Source organism: Anabas testudineus, chromosome 6 (assembly GCF_900324465.2).
Source record: "Anabas testudineus chromosome 6, fAnaTes1.2, whole genome shotgun sequence".
NCBI lineage: Eukaryota > Metazoa > Chordata > Actinopteri > Anabantiformes > Anabantidae > Anabas > Anabas testudineus.
In genome coordinates, this window is record NC_046615.1 from 7,973,431 (window position 1) to 7,998,522 (window position 25,092).

The 25,092-nt window shown below is 41.9% G+C and overlaps 2 protein-coding genes across 3 annotated transcripts; one reads left to right on the forward strand and one right to left on the reverse strand.

Moving 5' to 3' along the window:
• Positions 1–794: 794 nt before the first annotated feature.
• Positions 795–3,277, reverse strand: mterf2 (mitochondrial transcription termination factor 2). Of its 2 annotated transcripts, none has more exons than XM_026364676.1 (2): positions 3,231–3,277; positions 795–2,282 (listed from the first exon to the last, which is right to left on the reverse strand). In XM_026364676.1, exon 2 carries the CDS (start codon positions 2,247–2,249, stop codon positions 1,122–1,124), a length of 1,128 nt encoding a protein of 375 aa, XP_026220461.1. In that variant the 5' UTR covers positions 2,250–2,282; positions 3,231–3,277; the 3' UTR covers positions 795–1,121. The 2 variants fall into 2 exon arrangements, with proteins under 2 accessions (XP_026220461.1, XP_026220462.1); XM_026364677.1 differs by lacking the exon at positions 3,231–3,277 and adding an exon at positions 2,939–3,014.
• An 18,388-nt stretch (positions 3,278–21,665) lies between these two features.
• si:ch73-62b13.1 (uncharacterized protein LOC100002270 homolog) lies at positions 21,666–24,517 on the forward strand. Its single transcript, XM_026366014.1, has 2 exons — positions 21,666–21,885; positions 22,671–24,517. The coding sequence occupies exons 1-2, from the start codon at positions 21,666–21,668 to the stop codon at positions 23,786–23,788; spliced, it is 1,338 nt and encodes a 445-aa protein (XP_026221799.1). The 3' UTR covers positions 23,789–24,517.
• The last annotated feature ends 575 nt before the right edge of the window (positions 24,518–25,092 follow it).

A 25,092-nucleotide genomic window follows, 5' to 3' on the forward strand; every position in this document is an offset into this window, starting at 1 on the left:
GTAAAGTAACAATAAAAACCTGAGACACGGTTAGATTTCCTCCCTGAGGGGAACAGTCGTGCTGCCAAGAACATTGTGTGAAAATGAGACTCTTGCACAGGCAGTAAATAAAATGGTTTGGAAAGCTTTGTTTGTCCTCACTTTTACTCAGTAATATATTTGTTAGACGAGTCAGCACGTCTGTCATCGCACACTTACGTCACGCGGCATTTTATGTGAAGTCATTGTGATAACTTGTAAATAGATGTAATGCATTTCTCGCCTGATGAGGGGCTTCATCTTCTGTAAAAGATGCCGATACATTTGTCCAAAGTTTGCACGTGGCTCTGGGAAGGCGTTACATGCCCGTGCTCATTCTGTCTGACATGAATTAACACCTGGATTGAAGCGTCCTGCTTTTCATGATGGTACCATTAGACTCACAGCTGAATACTGAACCTTAGGGTGTGATCACAGGTTTCTACAAGTCAGACTTGTCACTTTGATACATTTTTACATTTAGTGTTAAGATTCTAACAAATGATGAAAAACCAGAGACATGAAAAGCTTTGTCACATACAGCTGCTCATAAGTAGTGTAGTTTGTTGGATTTTGGTCGTGGGAAAAACTAATTCTCTTGATAGTCACTCTGCCTGAGTGTGATTTCTCACTCCAGTTTTGAGCATGTTAAGAAACAACCCCCTAGGTCAGTCTTTACATCTATTCAATCTTGCATTTTGAGACTGTTTTCTGTTCGGCTATGATTGTAAGTTGTCCAATAAAGTAATAAACGTATAAATCTGCTTCTATGTATATATTGTTGAATGGTGGTCTCATTTTATTACTCAACATTTTGGTGTAGACACTGAACATTCAAAAAAACACATTATGTGTAGATCTTACAATAGTAATCTTAATTAACCTTAGATTTCATCATAAATCCTCTAACCAATCAAATTTCAAAACCCGCCTTCTTCCACAAAAACTTCATTCTAATGCTAAACACAATATCGTGTCCTAAAAAAACAAACAACATATTTAACAATCTCAACCCCTTTACAACAAAAGGCCGCAGCATGTTTGTAGGGAGGGAGTGCTTCCCAACAGACTTTAAAGCACTTGTAACAGCCCATATATCATTGTCAGTCATCTGCATTTAAAGGAGCAACAGGGTTAAAAAGTGGCCTCTCCCTGCGTAGCTGTAGTTTTCCACAGCTCACCTCAAAGTCCTTCTTAGTGCCATTTAACACGGCTAGACTTCCTTTCCTGATGTCATAACCAAGCGCCCGCAGTCGCTGGATGCGGTAATTCACTATCTGCGTGGTGAGCTCGAGGACAGTTGGAGTCTCTACGATTTGAGACATGCTGATGCCTGCGCCGAGGAGGCCCTTGAAACGTTCGGCCAGCGTAGATTCAGGGTAGTAAAGCACGGCCGGACATCTGAGGATGATGTCCCGCAGCTGGGTTTCAGAGCAGCCCATCGTGTCCTGGGAGTACTGCAAGGTGCGGCTCATGCTGTGCGGGTTCAGTTCGGTAACAAAGCCCCTGAGCTTGGAGAGAAGGTGCAGGAGCTCTGCTGTGCTGAAGCCCTTGTCTTTCAGAAAGCACAGGTTCTCCCTCAGCACATCAGGGGACTTGAGGAGAACAAACGGGTTCTGGCTCAGTAGTTTCTGAAGCCAGATTTTCATATTGGCCTCCTCCCCACCAAGCTCCTGGTAGGCCTGCTGGAGGGTGCGCACCATCACCTCGTCCTGCTCGACTGGACGGCTGAAGCTTTGGGGAGCGCTGGCCATGAGTTTGGTGACGATTCGCTTGTTGAGGTTTAAGCTCTGAAAGTAAGCGATGTTGTCCCGTTGGTTGTCATGGTAGCTGGAGCAGGTGAAGAAGGAGGCTGGGAATTTCTCAATGATACTAATCAGTTGTTTATGGTTTGGACATACAGACATCCACAGTTCCTTCTGAGTCTGCATTTGCTCCGGGTGACAGAGAACCGCCTCAGGATGAACAAGAAATATCTGAGCAATTGTGGAGCCCGACGCCCCCATGTCCTTCAGCAGCTCAGCTACCTCTTTAGTATAGGATGGACTCCGATGGAGGACCCAGCCCTTAAGTTTCCGGATCTTCTGGATGTCCACAGAGAGCTCATAGAGAGCCTCCACTGTCTGCTGGTTTTCTGCTGAGTTCAGTGTTGAACACGGCCTGAGATTTAAAGGTAAAGCTGCAACACGTTGGCACCGGAGGCACAGGGATGCTGCTATCAAGCGCAACATTGAGGCAGCGTGAAGTGAAATGAGGCTGATCACCTATGGGAATGAGAAAAGAAGGAACTGCAGTGGGTGACAAGCAAGCAGATAGCTAACAAAAGTAGTTACTAAAATCACATTGCAAACTTCTGCAGTAGCAGAGAGTGAGAGAGAGAGAGCAGACAATGAAGACCGAGATCTAGCATAGCCAGGGAAGTTAGAGACGGACCATCAGGATTCCCATCATTATAATGTTTGTTCTATTAGCCACATACATTGTTATTTAGTAAACATGTTCCTGACAATGTGCACAGGAAGAGGATATTTCTGAAGCGTCCTGTTAACTTAGCAATGAAACATACAAATCTGAGCATGTTGCAATTTACATGAAAGTTTTAAAAATGTCAAAATTGATGATGCATTTTAAAACAGCAACACTTTAAATGTTAGTTTATTTCTAAACTGACTCTATTGTTGTACTTCCAGCTTTGATTCACGGACTAACCCACTTGTTGAGCGGTGACACTCATCACAGCGTTGTTTTCACAACACAGCTCACTTAACGACAGATAATAGTTTTTCTGCACAGCTGTTTCATAGGTGAACGAGGAAAAACACGAGCCGACATGAACGATGTACCGAAACATCTGTCACGGTCAGTGGCGAACTGTCAATCACATTTAGACAGCGCATTCAAAAGCAACAACATAAATCACCTCTTCGGTATTTGCATCATTTTATTCTCCACGCAGTAAAACATCTTTTTATGTTTCCCAGGCTGCTAAAATAACATGCAGCACAACATTTCAAAATAAAGGTCGCCCTGGATTTACCTCAAGCGTGCTAGCTAACCGATAAAAAGACACACAAGCAGTCACGCTTCACTGGACATCGTCATGCAATTTAACTCCTAGATTGGATATAACTGTCCCGTATCGTCAGATTACTATGCGTGAATATATATAATATATTTTACAAAACACGTGTAAATGTTAAATAATAATTTACCTGCAGCAGCGGTCACCGGATGTGACGTCATGTTGAAGCCCCTCTTGTTCTACTGTTTATTTGTTTTGTTTACCACAGCGACACGCAGAGGCAGTGGTGACTACTGCAAAACAAAGACTAAAATGACCCTAGATAACCTAGTAGCAAATAAATAAACTATAAATATAATAATAATAATGATAATAATACATTTACATTCACAATGCAGTGTTATTTGATTTTATGCTCCCTTTGCCTCAATTGGCTCCCCATTTTCAAAGCCCTGCTCTTTTATTGCAGCCCATATGTCCAGTAATTAAATAATTTTGGCAAAAATCTGCATCTCAAACAGCAGTTCGTGTGCCTCCAAACCCTGCAGCATACGGGGCTCTGATGAGTGTAATCAGCGCAGGACTGAATTGGACCGAACACACGGAGAGTTTTCTCGCAGTTGGTGCTTAATCATGATGCTTGATCACCAGCTCTGCAAGCTGTTCCTTCAGCAGTACGGGAACTGCTGCTGCTGAGTGGGTAGCTGCGTTTATTACAGTCTATGTACTAGTAAACAGATGATATGCCCCAAAGGAAAACAGGTTGGTGTTTCTTTATTTTTAAATATACCAAATGTTGATGGGAGTGAGCTGGTCATTAGACTGCACTGATCTTGTTACGGTTTATGTTTCACGTCCAAGCACAAATACAGAAAAGAGGGACATATGTTGGACTCTTCAGTGAGTCGAATCTGTTTCATGGAAAACAACCTTCTTTAAGCAGGATCACGGATAAAAAACAACATATGTGCCTTCAGAGTGAACAGTGTCTTTCACTCTTCTTCTATATGCAGTCAACCCACTTTTTTCTCTGCTTTTGTCACAGCATTATCAAACTCATGCAATCAGTTTGCCCTTTCCTACAAGAATGAGGAACTTACAAGGCAAAAAAAAAAAAAAAGAAAAAGAAGCAATACTGAGAAACTGGTATGTCTATGGTATGTGCACGACAAAATGAGTAAAGACTGAACAAAGAGGAGTAACATGCAATAAGATTTATTAAACCCCAAAGAGAAATTCAGGAATATCTACAGATGTATTCCTGAATATATATATATATATATATATATATATATATATATATATATATATATATATGTGTGTGTGTGTGTGTGTGTGTGTGTGTGTGTGTGTGGGTGTGTGTAGCTTTATACATGTCTATAGAATATGAATTAACATCAACCCCCAGTCTCCTAAACTGCATAGTACTGTAACCCAACATCTGGTGGTTTAACTTGTCAAGACTTGAAACATTGACATACTGCCACATATTGTCAGACTGCCATCCTGTACATACAGTAAGTTTGTTATGTTTGCACATTAATGTTGTTCTTGGGAAAAGATGTTAAAGCAGCAACAGTCACTAACCAAAACTAACAAAACCAGAACAACAGCATCAACAGGAGTCAAAATGGAGAGTGACAAGATGTTGACACAAAAACGGTAACAAAGGCAACGAACTGAAAAAGGAAAGAATGAGCAGTCTAAATTTCCAGAAGGTTTCTGTAAATATATGATATGATGTGATGCTTAACCAATGTTTTAACTTGTACTCATTTAGCAGTAGTAGTTGATTAATACTTTCATTTGCACTCATCTAGCATTAATAGTTGAATAGCATGTTTTATAAAGACATGAGTAGTATGCACAAGTATGATTCACTGTTAACCATTATTTACAGCGGAGTTAATGAAAAAGCACTTAGGACACATCAATGGAGATGGGCAGAGACAACCACAATGTGAAAAACAACTGATAAGCATATGATGAATGTTACGAGAGGGATGGTTACAATTAAGCTACAAAACATGGGAGTGACATGGTCCCGAGGGGGCTAGGCACAAGGTGTCTCTTGTATTGTGTTTTCAGAGTCCAGGGTTTATCACGGGAACTGGCAGCTGATGATGAAAGGCTACAGCTACATGGAACTGGATAACAACGGATGGGAGAGCAGCAGTTGGACTAATGATGGTGAAGGTCAAGGAGCCGGATAACGCAACAATGGATGTGAAAGTAAAGCGTGTCAGATCTGCGGACCAACAAGGATGAAGATTGCGCAAATGTCTATGCAAACACTTGTTTTGTACAAAAGGACTGGGTCAGGGACAGATAGTCAGTCAGACTTTGTGAACTGACACACCTTGTTGTTTGTCAAGGATAAGAAGACCTAGGCCCAGAGCTCTGTATGCTTTATTCATTTTGGTCCTAATATTGATTTACTATATTAATTGATTGCTAAATAAACTGATAACTTGAGACTGAAACATCTCCTCCTACTTGGCTTGACTTGGCTGTCACATAGAAGAGAGTTTTGCTAGTAGATTGAGCCGCAGTCCAACATTTCACAGATCTCTTGCAAACGCTCACACTCTTGGTGTGGTTTTAAAGGTGTGAAGACATCGACTGATTAAGAAGAAACTTACCCCAAGGCCCTGATCATAAAAGGCACCACACCACTCAACCCTTAGACTGAAAGAGGCATAATACAGCTACTAACAGCTACTACAACACTTTGCTCTGTGCTCGTTTTGTGTCTCTTAATGGTACTTTATTATGCCTCTTTATGATAACCTTTTGTCTGTGGTAATTTTGTTTTATCTCTGTGTAGTTGGTTTGTCTCTGTATGCTCATTTTGTTTCTTACTGTGAACACATCATATCTCTTTTTTTCGCCTCCTATAGAGCCTCTGGTCAAGTATTCCCTGTGCACAGTAATAATGTGCAGAAGTTGTTTTAGTTGGCCTCTTGCATCATTAAGAGGTGTCATGCACTGGCACACACTGGCTCCATATCCTCACCACCTTCCTTTCAGGTAGAGACAGGATGTTATCCCATTGTGCATCTATTTGATTGTCTATTATTTTACGTGGAAGAACATTATCTAATCTAACAAATATTTAACTAGATAACCCCAAGCCAATATTTCAATCATTTACTGCGCAGGTTTCTAAAGTAGGGAGATTTCCCAGCCATTGTCCTCTGTTACCCTGATACCACAGCAAACAGCTAATAGTCTTTGTCCTTGCTGCATTGTATGCCACAGCTTTAACCTTGTGTTTTCCCACTTTGCAATTTCCTTATTTGTAATTTAGATGCACCAGTCACCTTGAAAATATGAAAATTTGTAAAGTGAAAGACTTGAGTAAAATGCCAAGGAACATAGAACATGCTTCATGTTGTTTTATAGTAGACATATTGACACATTGGGTAGAAGGTCTGCCAAACAAAAATCTTATTAACCATGAAACTGAGCAGTTTATTATTAACAGATTACACACATCTCCCCCCACTGTGCTGTGTGATTAAAATAGATTGCACATCAATAATTAACAATGAAGGTTGTGATTTAAAAATCATCATACTGATCAGATAACTCAATTGTTCATGACAATGCAAAGTTCAGAATTACAAGACCACTGGTAAAAAGAGTGATGAGCAAGAATATTTATTTTTATCATTTCTATGATGAATGATAGCACAGAACTGAATGAACATTTGGCATTGAATCACAGCAACAAGTGAAATAATACAATAGCTGCCAGCTAACAAAAACAGATTACCTGATACTTATTAGATGTAGTTCAAATTATTGTGCTGAACAAGATCATGGTGATAGAGAAAACATTTTTTGCACCAAACTCACCTTTAAGTGTTGTCAAGCAACCTAGCTCGATGTGGGATGACACCCACAGCGTGGTGAAAACCTGTCCAACAACTCATCTCTTACCGTATCACCTGGGCACAGTATTTATTTTTATAGCCCGTCTCCTCGCTAAATGAATGACTATAATGATTTTACACCCACTTCTGTCACACACTGAATAACTTGGCATGTGTTTCTTTTTTTCTGTGTGTGTGTGTGTGTGTGTGTGAGTGTGTGTGCCCGGGTAACCCTGCATGCCAGTGTGGATATGTTTGCTTGCATGTGTTTTCCTTTCTCTGCAACTGGGGCTGAGAGTTTGCCTTTCGAATGTGAAACTGATATTAGCTAGAGGCGGAACCTAAGTCACAAGCCACAGTGAAAAAGGACTTACTGTAATCACTCTTCCCAGAGGCTAACAAACATTTTCACCAGTGCAGTCAGGCGACATGACCTCCATTCGGTCTCTTGAGTTTTTGCTATTCCTGCTCTTCCACCATGTCTACAGTGAGAAGCCAGAGCCTGTGTTCAGAATACAGGACAACACTATTGAAATGGGCTACTGTTTTGGAGCGGACTATATTGTTGTGTATAGATCCTCTCCGGAGGGAGATCAACTACTTGGAAACTCCTCTGCAGACACGACACCTGTCACTCCTCCTGCAGATTTGCAGGGTCGCATAAAAATCAACAAACAAGAGTTCTTGCTCGGGCTTCAGATCCACGGCCTCACACCCATGGACTCTGCCATTTACAGGAAGGAGTGCTGGCAGAACCAGACTCTAGTCAGCCAGCTCACACAGCAGCTCTTTGTTTGCAATGAGGAGATTGAATCTGAAGAGATCATTGTGAAGGAAGAAGATGCAGGAACTGAGCTTCTGTGCAACAGCCCTTCTATGAGACTGGAGGGGACCTCTGTGCGCTGGTACCATGAAATGTATCCAAATTATAAGCTCACCCTCTTCTTGGACACCAGTGTTTCGTTGGAGCCTCTGGTGGAGGAACTGCAGAGTTTCGTAAAGGTCAAAGACAAAGGGGCGTTGCTTGTGATTGACAACAGCGTGTTAAAAAATAACCTGCATCTTTATTGCTTTGTGTTCAAAGGTAAGAATTGCCTCACTATGCAAAACATGCATCTACCAGATCGGAGTGAGAATAGGGATGTTTTTGCCTCACAAGATGAAAGAATGGTGCTACATTGCTCCTCTGAGGGTTATAATCAGTACTGGGAGACACCATTTGGGAAATTCAACAGTAGCAGCCAGATGCAAAATGAGGTGTACATAACAACTGAGGACAAAGACTTCTCCCTGGTAATTCCTAAGGTCACTGATGAATATACTGGGGAATATTCGTGTATCTCCTCTTCACGTGAGATGCAGTACTACCTTGTTCTCTGTCCCGTAAAGACCTCCTCACCACACCAAAAAACAGAGTTTGAAGGCAGGAACCTCTCGTTAAACTGTGATGTTGACCAAGAGGACCAAACAGTGCACTGGTACCGACGACTAAAATCAAAGAAACATATAACAGAACTTATCCATTACTCAAGTGACCCTATGGTTTCCATCCCAGAGGATCTGATCGACAGGCTGACTGCGTCTAAGAAGGGTTCCTCTCTGCAAATCTCCAACTTGATGATGAATGATGCAGGGGAGTACTTTTGTGTTGTTTTACGAGACCTGAACATCCTGGAGAACTATCCAGTTGATGAGTATACTGATATTGAGGACACCACTGGAGGTGATGACCTCAGTGTTGACCAATACTGGAGTGAGTCAGAGAGGTGCATCTTTAAACAAGGGACCATTTTAATCGTAAAAGACCAAGTACCTGGAACCTCACCCAGAGCTAACCCACCAGCAGCTGCTCACATTATTGGATCTGCTGTGGCAGTTATTGTCGTACTACTGATTGTAGTGATAGTCATAGTGATTGCTATAAAGAGGAAGAGAAAAAACTCACAAGGGCAGAGAAAATCTGATGAACTGGATACACAGAAGGACGGAAGTACAAAAAAAGATGATCCCAGCACCAAGATGCTAACTAATGAATGTTGAAGAACAGCTTTTGTAAAATTGCAGCATGGTATTTTATACCCAACAGACATAAACCACTCTGAGAAATGTGTCCATAAATGATCTGCTGAAGTTATCTGTCTGTTTTCATCAGTTAGTTTTTATGAAATGGTCGTTTATACTTTCAGTTTCACAGTCGTGCCATTTCTCTCCATGACAAAAGCTCATGACACTGTATAAAATTTGATAACAAGTACTTTCTTTCTTTTAAACCTCATTTTGCTTGTTGCTGAAAATATCAATGCTTTTAAAAACCAATACGCTTCAGCCCTGCTGCAAAGTTGTTGTTTTTTTAATACATTTTAAATATAAAGTCTGTATTTTACACACTAGACAGTATGCTTTGTATACTTCATTTGTACTTTGATTGCCTGAAATGTTGTTTGACTGCACGGTGACTTAAATGACTAAAAACCAGTCTAGCCTGTCTCCTGTCAACAGATTGCTATGTGCCAGGAAGGCAGAGTGCAGGAGACAAAAAGTCCCTTTTATAGATAATGCAACATGGGTCAGAAAATGTTCCTCAGTTATGGGCCCAGAATTCTACATTAATTTTTTTGCAGCATGATGTTTTGCTGTGAAACCCTCAAGGGACGCTATATCCAAGAATGATGGTGGTTTCCATCTACAGGCTATTATTCTTTTTTGTCGTACACTTGAATCAACAGCAACATACATTTACAACAACAGTAACAGAGAGATTGTCACAAACCATTCTCCAAAAATCTTTCACATCTTGACAATTGCACATTATGTATATATAAATGTTCCCGAGTTGCCATTATCTCAAATGCAAAATAAAATCTATTAAAATTTAAAGTGAATCATTTGATGATCCAAATTTCTAGATGAAATGATGTGACCATGCTGACTGCCAATGAATGTCTGCAGTAGTTTGAAAGGTAATAGGTCTAGCAGCCATACATTAATGAGAGTTGGCTGCTTATTCTAATAAAACATTATAAAGGCTTGCGACATCTCCTTTACTAGTGTGGTTGATGGTTTTGCTGAGTGGGTAAGACAATTTGCGTCCTCCTGGCCACTCATAAGCATGTAATATATTACATAACTGTAAATAGAACAAAAAGAGGCATTAGAAAGTTTTTAATAGTTTTGAAATGTAATAAAAACTGCTTTGAAGTGCATTAATGAAGCACAGTGCACAACACATGAACGACTGTAAGCCAAACGTTGCTTATTTAAATATCATGGAATAAAGGTCTTATCAACTAGACATCTGGCATCACTAGACTCATAAATATATCTAAAAATAAATATGAGTATTTTCTCTGTCAGTATTCTCTCTCTTTTAGCTCAGTCTTTGGTCTCTACCACTTCCTGAAAAGTATGGTTCTTAAGCTGCTTAATATTCGAATGTGTTCACTGGTTAGTTGTGAACTTTGTTTATATGCCATTTGGTGCTGAATGGGTTGTGTAGAGTGTGGAAAAGCTTTTGTGCTGAAAACAGCTGTAGCTAGAAACAAGATTGATGAGAGCAGTGAAACCGAAGTGCACATTACTGGAGGTGTGTTGATAGATTTGTATTCAAAATTACCCCAGTTTGCAAAAGTTCCACAAATCAAGCAAATGCAAAAATATGTTGATGAACACCTCTTCCCAAACAAGATTTTGTTTTAAATAAATCGCAAAAATCTCTTGTGAACCAAAAACCAAATAGATTCAATGTAATAAAAAACAGATACAGGATGTCACCACTTATTTGATGTTTCCAAAAAGCTCAAATGGGATTTTCAGCTATGAAGAGCAAGCAGCAAGGCAAACAATGCACAATCCGTACGTTCAATTATGTCTGATTTCTGTGTACAACTTCTCCTATATTTGATCAATCAAAAGGTACCTTAGGCTCTCTCATCAAACACAACACAAACTGCAATACTGAATCAATATCTGCTGTAGCTCCTGAGTACTGGGAAAGTTTAGCAGCACACTGCAGCAGAGTGAATCACTATTGATCCAATATTGCAGTTTATGTTTGCAAAATACAAAATGAGATACAGTATGTAAAGTAATTATATGTGTTATTGACTACCTGACTGTGTTTGTATTGATTCAACTGTGTTATTTTATTATACTTGATAATATACAGAAGAATGTACAGTTTATGTTTTAACAAAATATGAGCACGTGCCACAGCGTCAGCTTGTCACAAAGAGCAGCTTAAAGTCTCTTTTTTTCAAAACCTGAACAGATATTTTCAGCTTTGACAGTCCAACAATCTGGAAAATGGGTTATCAGCATGTAATCTACATGCTTCAGTTAGAAGGAGACGTGTTTTTTATCCTTGCTTTTCACTAGACTGTGATTTTCCGTTTAATCGATAAGTTAATTCGCTGCCGTTAACAGCAGGTTGTTTAGCTGCAGAAGGAAAGCCTTGAGCTCCTCCACAGTGAGGCCACTGAAAGACTGCTCTCCGTCAGGTTCTCAGTAACACGGGCGACAGGATAAACTCTTTTATCCCCTCGCTATACTTAGCCACTGTACTCTATGGTTCACTGTTTTACATAGAGTATGTATATCATGTATGCTACAAACCTGTCCATGACATCATCAGAAATATAAAAAAAAACAACAACTTCATTTTATTATTTTTAATTACACCAAGTGCACTCCACAAATCAATATAATATGAGGTCTCCAGAATCACCTACAGTCCTGCATACAGAGTGAATCTTAATGCACTTTGCTAACTAATAGATTTTGGTTTATACTGACATAAGGTTTTTATTGACTGAGTCTCATGAATTTTGTGTTTGTAACATGTTTTTTATGATGTATATGCCTTCAGCCTTTATACATTTAACAAATCTCTATAGATAATGTAATAATAATTTCAGTGCTAGTTGTTCCACCACCGTGCTTTCAAAATCAGGACATTTTTCACTAAGGCAGCAAATTATTGAACACATTTAAACAGTATGGGCCCTGGTCTGTCACAAGTAGGGGAAGGGACGAGGCTAGGATGAACGGAAACTAGATTTAATTATAGAAAAGAACACAAAAATGAGGAACCAAGAGAGATGTCAAAGGACACGAGGACAAAGTAACAAAACAAGAAACCACAGTACAACAGAAAACCACTGCTCAATGGCAGGAAAACAACTCACAGAAAACAAGTAACTAATGTCCAAAACCCAGAGGGGCAAAGTCCAGAGGATCCAGGGAGGGAGAAGCTGATGCCAAATCACAGCCTGCACTCCTGGATACCCAAAATGCAACCACAGAAGTAGCAACAAGCTGAAATATTGATAAGAGAACATTTCTACCTTGACTAAATAATACTTTTCTGTAGCTTCATGCAAAAACCATGCATTGTGCAAAAATATCCTCAGCTCTAAAACCGACACAAAACAGCATTATATGTGGCGAAGTTGTGCCACGAGCAGCCTTGAAGCACTCTGGCTTCAACATTTCATTGAAACTCACTCACTATCTTGTTTGCACATCCTCCATCTGTGTTGTTTTTCTGTGCCACACACACACACAACAGCTTCCTGCTTTTAAAACACCTGCTTTTTATTTATCGATTACTTTGCTCTTTGACTGTATTCAACATATTGGACACAAAGAGCCAAGTAAAAAACAAACAAACAACAACAACCAAAAAACAAACCAGGCACGTGTTAGTGGTGTTTGGTGACGCAAAGGCCACGCTGAAGCTCTCCATCTTGAGATGGAGATGTTGGGTCTCAGCAATATTTTCAGCTGCCAGATTCTATTACTCCCACACACCTAACCTTTTGGAGCCCTGATAAATATTTATGTTCCACACAGTGCCAATACATCCTAAGAAGAGATATGATGTCTCTTAAGAAAGCTTATTTATGTAAAAGACTACATTTTAGTCAGGGCTTGTTCTTAATTTGATGTTGGGCCAATCTCTGGTGCTGCAGCTGCAGTGAACAGGTGGCCTTTGTGGAAAACAATGAAAAATCCTAAACAGTCATTTAACTGTTGATTATATTATCTGTTCCCTTTTTGTTTCTATAAAAAGCCATCGACAAATTGCAATGTTTGTCTTTCCTTGACCTTGTTTCTCTGTGCTCTTTGCTATCATTGTCTCCTAGCTCAGTTTTAAAACCCTGGGATGAAACAGTTCCATTAAAAATGCATCGCAAATGTTAAAAATACATGGGCTAAAAACCAGGCAATTTTATGAAAAGTGTCATATTTGCAGAGCTGAGCTATGAATTAACCACAATAGTTCGGAGTTAGAGGATGAATTTGGACTTTCTGCCCTCGAGGTCATGCTTTGTTTTTTAAAATTTATTTTTCTTTTAACAACGGTGATCATGAATACTCTCAGGACAAAGATCTGTGTTGCCAGAGGAAACACAATTTAATGTGATCAAGGATTTTGTCAGACATTTGTTTTTACCGTGAATAAAAGAGAAGGGCGGGAGGCTGAGGGAAAGAAAGCCTTTCATATTTGCCAGTTGGCTTTACATACTCTCCTTCACAGGCTGATGGAGACACGGATATAGAGAAGAAGCAGCTGTTCGGCACTCTCAGGTGTAATTAAGAAAAGGCACGGTCACAGAGAAAGGCCCCTGGAGGCCCCACAGCACAGAGGAATCACCATGCCTCGGAGAACGGCAAGATCCAGCAGCAGGCTTCCTTCAGCTTGTTACAGTGAGAGACTTTAAATGGATGAGCTTAATCGTCGAGGCACCTCTCAGACCATCTGCGTGTGTGGGAGGGCGTGTTCGAGCTGTGAGCGCATGTACGTCTTGGTCTGGGCTGCATGTGCGTTTGTGTTTAAGCAAATTTTAGGCCATCGCTGTGACAGAGCAGAACTAAAATTGGAAAAATAATCAATTAAATCAGCCAGGAAATTGTGTTTAGACATGTTGTTACTCAAAGTCTCTTGTGTGCACTTGTACAACCTCTGCAAAACACACCAAGACGTGTGACTAGACTCCCAATTTGAAGATTATCCAAAGTTGTCTGTTTGTCTCACACACACACATGTACGCACACAGGTCCATTTCTCTCACCAGTGCAACAATCAAAATCACAGCCGGTGGGTGTTAACATGATCCTTCTGTTCCCAGGGCACCTCGATCTGTCAGGAGGCCATGTTCTGTAGAATCTGCACGTCCCCCCGGTGCTCCCTGGTGGCGACCAGACTGAGCCTGCTGAGGCCCGATCTGCCGTAATTTTCCGGGCCCATTACTCCCACAAATGTGATGGCTGTGAGCCCTGCGAGTGTGAAACAGTTGGTGGGATAAAGAGAAAGAGTGGTACAGAGAGAGAGAGAGAGAGAGAGAGAGGGAGAGGGAGAGAGCAAGGTATCTCGCTATTGCTGCCGTCTAGCCACAGTGTCTGAAAGTGTGTGATGCGTCGTGCTAATGGCACCAATTATGCACCAGGGAGCACTCTCGAAAAAGCTGGGGGGAAGGGAGGGTGGGGTGCAGAGGGAGGCCTTTTGGTCCAAAAGCAATAGTGGAGAAAAAAAAAAAACCCCAAAATAAAAAAAAAAAAAAAAAAAAAAAACAAAGTTAGAAACAGGAGGCAGACGAGCCCCTGGGGGATTTTCTTTCCTAATAGCAGTCTGCTCACTACCCAGACATGTGGAGGTGTCTGGTTGGATCGCAGCCATGCAGGAATTTATGTCTGTTATTTTCACAGGGGCAATCCAAGCGAGACCAGGGCCAATCAAACACTCTCAATAAAAGTGACTTCCCCCTGGAAGTCTCAAAGACTTTGAGTAGATTTGATTTGAAGTCTATAACCTAGAAAGTTGTGGGCGTGAGGCCGAGACGCTGCAATACTTGCTCACTGTCAGAGAAAACTTCCACTGTCCTGACCAATAAAACTGTCACCGAGTAGGCGGAGCCTCACAAGTGATTATTCAGTTTTTAATCTCCTGGAATGGTCGTGTGTCCTATTCGGTGGTGCGTACAAGCAAAAATGACTGCATCTAACACTTTCGTATATTGGCGTGATGCATCATAAGGGAACATTTTGCGAGGAGAATCTTCTCACAAACAAAAAGAGCTATCAACTGGTTAGACTAGAAAATTATTAGTCATGTAATTGGCTCTTCTGCTTTGTAAGAAGCGAAAGAGACATCTGTGAAAGTCTTGATGGGTGCCAGGAGAAAAACTTTAAAGCTAGAAAAAAAAAAAAAAAAGAGGAAAAAGTTTTAATTTCACTGGATGAGATCCCCGCATGCATACAGCAGATAATTACAAGTGTTTGCTCTGAAGCAGATTTTTTTTTTTTTTTTTTCCCACAAAGCAGGATTCAACAACACAACAGCCGAGCCGACTTGTTCACTCATGTGCAGATACTGTTAGATTAAAGCTGAAATTTCGACAAAGGGGAGATCTCAGTCAACAGCGGAGCGAAAATTAGACCATTTATATTCAAGAGATCGCTCGTTCAAAAACAATCACGCAGACGTGCCATGTGAACACGAGCCAGCACAGCCACACCTTTGATGCACAGATGGCACATGTAAACTTTGCCTTTCCCCCCTCCCGCTCTTCCTCGCCGCTGTAATCTCTCTCTTTCTCTGTCTTTCTCATCCCCCCATGTCCCATATTCCTCCTTCCTGTCATCATCATCCTGCATGTCACTCAACGGATTTCTCTCACACTGCCAGAGCAAAGCACCTTGGCTCACAACCTGTCCCGCCTAAATTTAATAAATGAAGCCTTGTGAAATTGGCAAGCGAGGTGGGAACGCCAAGGCTGGGTAAATGTTAGCTGAAATCTTTGGTTCTGTAATTTGGGGTTTTTATAGAAAGCAGCCAATGATGGGATTGTCTAAGGGTGAGACAAATTTATTGCTTCCTCGTCTCTATAAATGGCTCACTGAACAGGACAGAAGAGCGACATCCAAGGCTATCCGGGTCAGGAGTTCTGTGAGCTTCAGGATAACAAGCAATCAAACGGACTCAGACACAAAGTCTGATTGGGGTCAGCATTGAAGAATTCATTTTTGACCTCCCATTAAGAGTCAAAGGAAACTAACTTCAGATCTATTAGTAAAAATAGATAAAAGCCTATTTTAATGGAGCTTTGCAGTTTAAATTAAAAAAAGACTACACAAAAATAATCTGGAGCTTTGTATATACAATCTGGTGAGCATGCTTATTCCCTTTTGGATAATATTAGAATTGCAAAGCTGCAGTTAGCCACTAGTTAGTATGAGCTGAAATGCAAGCAGATAATCTGACAATGACCGAAGGCAACACTGAGTTTAGTCAGTCGGTCTAAATAAATCCAAACTGCACACAAATAATACAAGGTGAAACATTAGCTTTGTTTTCCATCTAAACGCACATTAGAAATGCCACTGGGTGGATTTTGTTACATTTAAACACAGTGAATAAAGCTGTTTATCCCTGTTTCTAGTCTTTACGCTAAGTTATATTAGGCCATCTAATCCAAAACTGGCCTCTTCCACAACGATCTGTAGTTATGTTAAAGAACTTTTCTTACGTCCAGAGCACAAATAAAATCTTTACTTTGGCTCTCTCAGCAAGAGTGGCACCAGTCTTTTCAAGAAAGCAAATGAGCATATTTTTGCTTATATTATTTTCCAAAATGTCAAACTGTGTCTTTTAAATACAAAACTGTGTGCATGCACGGTGTTATTACCGTCCGAACAATATTAACTTTGGAGTTCTTAGATGCTGCCAGTGCAATGCCAGACAGAGAAAGTGTGCTGGTGTGCCCTCTCTGGTTGTTTGCTGAATTAAATTTAGCACGCTCTCCTGGCATACTAGTGGGTGAAATGAGATTTCTTTTCACCTGTTTATTGCACTTGTAGCGAGAGAGGGCTGAATAAAGGGACTGCTTTTTTGCTCTCGCTCCCTCATATGATTGAGAAGAAATGAATAGAAACACCAGCTTTCCTGCACAGAGAAAATTCCTCCCTTAGATAACTTTGTGAGACCTGCTTTCCCCTTGTGACAAGCTGACTGACAGATAATCTGATTGACGGTTGGCATCTTTAAAAGAAAGTGGAAGGTGCACAAGTTGCCAAGCAAGCCCCGATATAGAAAATCAGTCGGCGAGCTTAGGAGACAAGGTTATCTTCAACGGTGGAGAGATTTCAGCTGTCATTTCCATCCACTTTATGATGAAACAGTGCTGTCATGTTAAAGATCAGATAAGGGGTACATCATGGCGAAGAAACAGCGAAGATTGCTGATGATGGTTGGAAGAGAAAAAAAGACAAAGCACTTTGAAACTCCAAAGCACATGTGATTCTGTGCTCTTTGCATATGTGCGTGGTGTGTGGGTACACCTAAACAGGGAGGCCCACGGAGGGTTCAGCTTCCGCTAATAGAAAAATCAACTTTTTCTTATTGCGTGTTTCACATCTCGACCAAGAACGTGTGGGGGCGTTTGGCTGCTCAGAGCCAGGGAATCGGCGCTGTAGGCAGGCAGAGCGAGGGATCAGCTCACAGAGGCGTGGAGGACAGGACACTCTCGTATCACTCGCTGAGCATCCTTGGCAGCTTGTCTTCCTTTGTGTGGTAAAAAAAAAAAAAAAACCTTTGCTGTTTTTATGTCTGAGGTCTGTAACACTAGAAAAAAGAAGCTTGTTCTGTATCTGTGTAGACTTCCAGCCCTCTGGTTCCCAATTCTGAGATAAACTCTGCCCGCCTTTTGTTTTGGTGTGTTCACTTGTGCTGCCTGAACGGTTTAAGCACAGGTTACATATAGGGCAGAAAAGCTGGAACAACTTATGATAGAGGGTTTAAGGCTTTAGATGTTTTGGCAACTAATCGAAAATTGTTCAAGTGATACACTTTAAAGACAGCAGTGTTGCTCCATCACTCCCCATGTGAATCTCTGTACAGACCGTACAACTCTGTCACAGTGGGAGATAGGTCTGCAGAACCACAAACAGAGCTGACCCCCATTCCCAGGAGTAATGGAGTTGCCACTGGTCACATCTGACCTCACTGTAACCCCCTAGGGGTAATGATATTGCACCCATCCCTCCATACCAGAGGGAGTCAGCAGCAGAGTGAGGGAGTGTGGGCCACACATAGGATGATAGCAGTCATCCTCACTGGGACCTGAAAGAAATGGAGGTCACCGTGTGACCGTAATCTCGTGGAGGACGCGTGCGTCCATCAGTGTAGTGCGTCCATCTGAGGGTGTGTGAATCCCTGCAGAGACAGTGACAGAGAGGAAGGTATGGCACTCACGTTCATGAAGTGATAGCTGATGCCACTTGCCAGCACGAAATATGAGAACATTTTCTGTTCCTCTTACACCTGTAAACAGATTAACTTCCAGATGGCGGTGCAGGCAGGGTCGCGTTTAGATCTCACTGGGTTCTAGCACATTCGCTGCCTGTAGGAGAACATGCATTTCCAAGACGTAATGAAACGCACCCTACGGCACCAAAGCGCAATGCTTGGCAAGGCAATCCTGCATCCAATCTAGAGACTCGGTTCCAGTAGCCTGTGTGGTCTCAGGAGGGGTGAGACATGCCTCCTCTCTCAGCCTCTCGCTGCTCTCCAACCATGGCGCGTCTCCAGCTCTGAATCCACTTCGGGCTCTGGACCCCGGCGGCAGCGCTCCATCCCTCCGCCTCGTACACACTCACACTCACACACTCTCACACACGCACACGCGCGGACACACACTTTTTTTTTTTTTCCAAATGCAGCGCAGAGGACCGGACGGAGAAATCCCATCTGATCGAGTGCGTTGATGGTAAGGACACATTTTATATTCATCTGTTGGGCTTTTTTACGCGTAGCGAACCGCAGACGAGCTGTTATCTAACAAGCAAGGTGTGACATTGTGCAGATTACAGCGAGTGTATGAGGAGAAAAATCTGTAAATACGACAATGACTTCTTTATACAGCGACTTTAAGTGAGTCTGCCGTCCTCTGTGGTGAGTTTATAGTCATCTCGTCCTACTTTACGGCCACATGGACTCAGTTGTGTGGAGATATCTGCTTAATTTATTCTTCCAATATTTATCATACGCATATAAGTGTTGAACAACATTGTAATGGTATTAATTCAGATGAAAATTGATGGGACAAGCTCAGGAGTTGCAGCTCTTCTTCACCTGATCTACGCATCTTATTATTTATTTCTAAATTTCCTCTTCATCAAACTTTTCTCAGTCCTGGTCTGTGCTTAAACCTTAACAATGGCACTGTCCTCAGTCGCTGTCTCTCTGTAATGCTAGAGAATGAACCACACACACTCATATGCACCTGCCATCCCATAAAGCAGATATTCATCGACGGACAAGATCAAGTCAAGCTTTGACCTTTTTCTTCATTTCTTTCCTTCCTCTCCTCTCAGTAGTTCTGCTTCGTCTGTGTGTGTGTGTGTGTGTGTGTGTGTGTGTGTGTGTGTGTGTGTGTGTGCTGGTGGAGTCATGTAGGACAAGATTCATCTTCTCTCCGATCACAGGAGCAGCTCCTCTGTAGCCCCGGGGTCAGATGCAGCTCCTCTGTTGTCTGCCTGTAGCACTCTGCATGTGTGTGTATGTGTGTGTTGGTGTAGAGAGAGAAAGATTGTTGCCACTGTTGCTCTCTCTCTGTTTTTCCAGGATTGATCATGAGGCATTGCCAATAAACAGCTTCACTCGGAGGACCTGCGAACACACCGAGGTGCTTTAATAGAAAAATCTTTAGCTCTGTCACATCCCTCAATCACTTGCATCCCAAATCCCTGACTCCCACCCTCATCGCTAACTTCTAACCTTATTTGTTGCCTTTATTTTCCACAGAGGCAATTGCCTCTTCTGCACCATGCACAAATGTCATTATCTCCAACACTTTTGCTGCTAGCTATGTTATCTCAACAGCAGCAATGCCTGTGCTCACTGAATTTACAGCTCGAACCTGCCTGAAGAGCATGCACCACACAGTGTAATCTTTGGTTGATCCTGTCCCCCAGGCTTTTATCCCCCGTAAGCACTATTATTGTATGAGGGATATAAAATCAGAGGCCATCTGAAGCCTGCAGTCCTCTTCCAGCTGTTGACAGAGTGTCTATTATTCCTGGTGTGAGTCTTGATGCAGGAGGAATCATAAACAACGGAGGACTTGCAAATCAAATTGCTTTAATCCACTGAAGCATCTGTCTTCATTCTCCAGAGGGCAGCAGGGTGTGGAGCAGAGGAACACTGAGCCCTGATCATGGCAGGAAAGAAAAACAAAACCTGCCACTGTGGAATCATATGATGTTCCTTGGTCAGCCAGCTGTGCCGAACGTGTACGAGTACGGATGGCAGGACTGTCAAATTGACAGACTTTCTTCCTTTGTCAGAGCTTGGCCAAAGTTTGTCATTATCAGTCGTCATTTGTGCTTATGTTTCTCTGCCTTTTGTACTGTATCCCATGTCCTTCAACAAATCTAAAAGCAGATCAAGCAGCTTTAAAGTTCCTCTGAAACAAGATACAAACAGCACATTGTCTCCATTTCTGTCATCCTGTCTGCAACTACCAGTAAGAAAGAAGTTTCTCCCCCTGATGAGTTCATTCTGCCATTGCTGTTTTTAGCTGTATTCAAACAGAATGGCTCATGATGTCAGCTCGATTTCTTTTCCCATCATCCATAGAGTAAATGTCTTTGGTTTTGCGCTGTTTGTGATTAATGGAACATCAAAAGCCGATCTCGGCTCAGTGTGATACATTCCTGAGGATATGAGTCTGCCAGGGACACATAAACATCATTAATGAACAAGAGGCATACTGGAGAGAGACCGAGTGGTGGAAAGAGTGTAAGGAAGCAAACAGGAATGCAATATTTATTTTTGTCAGTAATATGATGTATATTTACCTGTGGTTTTGATGATGATTGCCTCTGCACAGCCACTGAGTGATGGAGAGACACTTTGTGCCCAGGGATCTCATGTGATTACCCACCATCAGTTTGGCGCATAGGGACAAATGGATGGCAGCACCTTTTTTTTTTTTTTTAAATCCATTTGGAAAATCACAGCTCCCTTTGCTCTGTCATGCCCAGTGGCAAAGAACTTGGAAGTATACAAAGGAAACTTTGCATCTATGTGAGGACAGCTATATTTATCTGGGTATGTAGCTCTGCTGGGCTTAGAGACTTAATTACCCAGAAGAGAGGAAAGCAAAAATGAAATGCAATTATGCAACTGTGTGCGCAGTATCTTGACTAGTGGAGCTATTGTAGATGGGGGCATTACTGCTACCATTTTCCATCGAAGGTCTGACCTTTTAGTCACGTCTTTCTGCTGAAAACATCTGTAGATGCTGTAAATCCTGAACCATTAAAACAGCTTCTTCAAAGTATTTCAACTACTTATGTTGAAATGAGCTGCCTGTTGATCTGTGGAATCTGGACTGAACTGTATGTGTGCTCAAGGAATAGATTGACATTTTGATTGCAGCAGCCAGCAGGTGGTTAGCTTAGCTCAACACAAAGCCTGGAAAAACAGACATTTTTCTATATGTTTTTTGTTATTTAGTGACGTATGATTTGTTATAGATAGACATAGCTGCCTGTTGCCCTATTTCCAAAACTGCTTTTACCAATGTGAAGGACAAAGGTTCTGCCCTGTCACGTGAAGCCTGAATGGGGAAAAGCAAGACTCCCACCTGCTGCAGCAAGAGCTAATCAGTGGCCATCAGTAGACGGCTGCAGGCATACATGTGTTGAAAGGTGCACATGCACAAAGCTGTAAAAAATGCATCAAAATGAAATCTCACTTTGTGTGTGTCTCTGTGCCTCCCCGGTGGCGTCAGCGTAAAGGATGTAGAGCCAGAGGTGGGGGCAGGATGGAGTGCTCCTGGAAGACGGTGCTGCTGCTGGTGTGTGCGTCTCTAGGGGTCCAGTACACGGCAATCCGCACCCTGAGGGACTCGTTGTCTGGACCCTGTCAGGGAGCCTACCGCTGCCAAACGAGACACTACAGAGGTACGTCTGAACAGCCACAACAAACAGTCCCACATAATGCAAATCCCTATCACAAGAAAACACAATGTGTGGCTCGCTACAAGCAGTATGCTTACATTTATGGAAAGAACAGCAGGAGCACCTGCAGAGGGCATACACAAATGCATACGCCATTCTTTATTCGTAATATCAGTTATATTTTAGCAGTTTGGAGGAGAGCCTCATGCAAAGAGACTCAGTAAAAGAAGAGAAGGCATTAAGCATCAAGCTGCAGCTCATTAAACGAGGGAACTCCCAAGAAGTGGGGAAGATGGAGAAATGAAAATATGTGTGATTTCATTTTACAATTATCCTCCAATTTATCTCCATTAATCCTCTCTCATAGTGCAGCTGTAGCTCGCAGGCGCAGAGCTTCTGTGTACAAAAGTAACATCCCCTTTGCAATCAACTCCTCATCAGCAGTAATTACACGTTAGCTATTTGCGCTATATTTAGAGATCCACCATTTCATAAGCCCCCTCAGTAACTACCAGCAGACAAGCAACTTACTCATGCATGTTTACCCTCTAAATTATTTAAGCTTTATTGGCTTGATTCAGTTTACTTTCTCCTGGACAGAAGTTAGGATGAAAAACTGACTTTCACTTTTACAAGCTGAAATAATTCGTCTGAAATAAATGGACAAAACTCTTATGTGCTAGTAGCTAAAATTGGGAAACAATGGATTGTCTAATGCTTTACTTAGCGTTAGAAACCATGATGACGCTGTTTTCAGCATGACATTTATGGATTTGTTTTTCGTCAAGACTCCAGGTGGAGGGCCTTGTGTGATGATAGTTGGGTGCCTGTCGAGTCGCCTCGGAAGCACATCCTGCTATTTGCCACCACTCGCAGTGGTTCGTCTTTCACTGGGCAGCTTCTCAACCAGCACTCAGGTGTCTTCTACGTGTTCGAGCCTCTCTATCATGTCCAGCAGGCCTTCACTAACTCCAGCACACGACTGCGTCGCACCCTGGACCGCCGCGCCCTGCTGGGAGCGTACAGGGACCTCCTCCTCAATCTGTACACTTGCGACCTTCACTTCATGGAGAATTACATCCGTCCAGAGCCCCAGGACCATGTAACGAGCTCCTTTTTCCGCCGAAGCTCCAGTCACGCCCTGTGTTCCCCTCCTGTGTGCTTGGAGGGAGGGGATGGAGCAGCCTCTGATCAACCTGATGAAACCTGGTGTCCTAAGAAATGTGGGGCTCTAAACCTCACCCTAGCCTCTGTGTCGTGTCTGTCAAGAGGACATGTAGCCATAAAGACTGTGAGAGTTCCTGAGGTGAGGGACCTGCGCACGCTGAGTGAAGATCCACGGTTGGACCTGAAGATCATCCACCTGGTGAGGGACCCCAGAGCCATCCTTGCCTCGCGCATGATGGCGTTCTCGGATCAGTTTCGCGCATGGAAAATATGGAATGCGACAGGGCGGCAACCTCGATACGTGGACCTGTCACAGATCACCAGTACCTGTAAGGACATGGCAGCATCTGTGGAAACAGGTATGCAGAGACCAGTTTGGCTGCGGGGCCGTTACCTGCTGGTCCGGTATGAGGACCTGGCACTGAACCCAACGGAAAAGGCCACAGAAATTTACAAGTTCGTCGGGCTGGAGATGGAGGACAGGGTGCAGATGTGGATCGCAAAGAACACCAACACAAACTTGTCGTCTCCATCCGAGTGGAACTACAGGTACTCAACTACCAGAGACTCCAGAGCAACAGCAGAGAGCTGGAGGCTTCGTCTGGGTTTCGACATCGTGAGGGCCGTGCAGAATCTGTGTAATAACACGCTGGCACTGCTGGGATACAAGCAGGTTCACTCTGCAGCTGAACTCAGAAACTTGTCCCATAGTTTAGTGGAACACAGACCACAGATTTGACCAGACCATTTATTAATTTATTTATTTATTTTCATTGTCTTGATGATAAAAATGAATGTAATTTATCCAGTTTTTGAATAATGCCTACAGTTATTTAATATTACTTGTATTTTCACTTGTTGTGGTTTTGCTAGAGACATTACAAGTGCCAAAATGATGTGATGCTGGAAAAAATAATGATCCATAATAAAGTTTATACTGTTGTATGTGTTCATAGAAAACTGATGGCATTAAATTAGTATGCAGTTTTTCTTTTTTCTTTTTTTCGTGCTTGAATTTCTTCATAATTTTTATGTTTACAGAGTTAAAACAAGAAAAAACCACTTAAAAACTCCAGGTACTGTTTCACAGTAAATCTGACCTTAAGTCAGACAAAAAGTGATGTTTCTGAAGGTGAGACACACAAGTGAGGGGGATTTATTTGTTTAAAAAAGAAGAAGAACAAAAAATTATAGGGCTTGTCTTCCAGGTGTCTCTAATGCGTTTTGGAAAAGGATTAAAATGTCACACGTGGTAGGTAGAAAATCTCCTCTGGTGCAATTCTCCACAAAGCAGATCTGTTTTCTGTGTGAGGACGGTGAGAATATGAGAACATATTTGTTTTGGCTTCACTGTAAATAAGTAGAGTAAATACTATAAATTCCAATTATCTGTTGCAATGCAAGTGTGCCAAATGTCATGTGCTGGATGTGTCAGTATTTTGTCATTATACCTATACTGTTTATCTTTTTTAGACTTTTTAAAATAAAATATTCATATAATACCTGCCATACCGCAAACATATTTGTTTAATGTGGATTTGATTTAATTTAATCCTGGACTTGGAGGAAATGTGTTTGAATTTTAGTGCTGAAAAACACTAAATGGTGCAAATTCATTGTCTTTTAAGTTGTAATCCCTCTGTATTTGTTTTTTTTTTACCCCTTCTGTCAAATTTTAATCCTGCTGATGTGTCTGCAGTAACAGATATGTTTTTGACTCAAGAGAACACATGCTGCACACCCTGTTTCATTCTGATTTAACTTTGAACCTGAAGAATAACACCAGGATCATTCAGCGGTACCATCTGTCTGCAGTGGAGTATAGTCAGAGACCAGACAGCTGCAGGTTCTCTGCCAGTTCCACCATTTGAAATTGGCCTTTGTGTCTAAACAGAGAAAGGAAGTGTGTCATCTCCAGACACCAGCCCATTTATTTCCGTGTAGAGCTGCTCTCTTGAGATAAATGCTGCAAGTAGTTTCTGAGGAAGAACTCATTGCATGAATCACAGCTGAGCCGCTGATTGACTGTGATTTTCTTGCCTT

Coding starts and splice junctions, on each gene's coding strand:
- mterf2 (XM_026364676.1), bottom strand. CDS start 2,249: ATGTTGCGCTTGATAGCAGCATCCCTGTGCCTCCGGTGCCAACGTGTT.
- si:ch73-62b13.1 (XM_026366014.1), top strand. CDS start 21,666: ATGAAATCTCACTTTGTGTGTGTCTCTGTGCCTCCCCGGTGGCGTCAG. Junction 21,886..22,670: donor CCAAACGAGACACTACAGAG/GTACGTCTGAAC, acceptor TTTTTCGTCAAG/ACTCCAGGTGGAGGGCCTTG.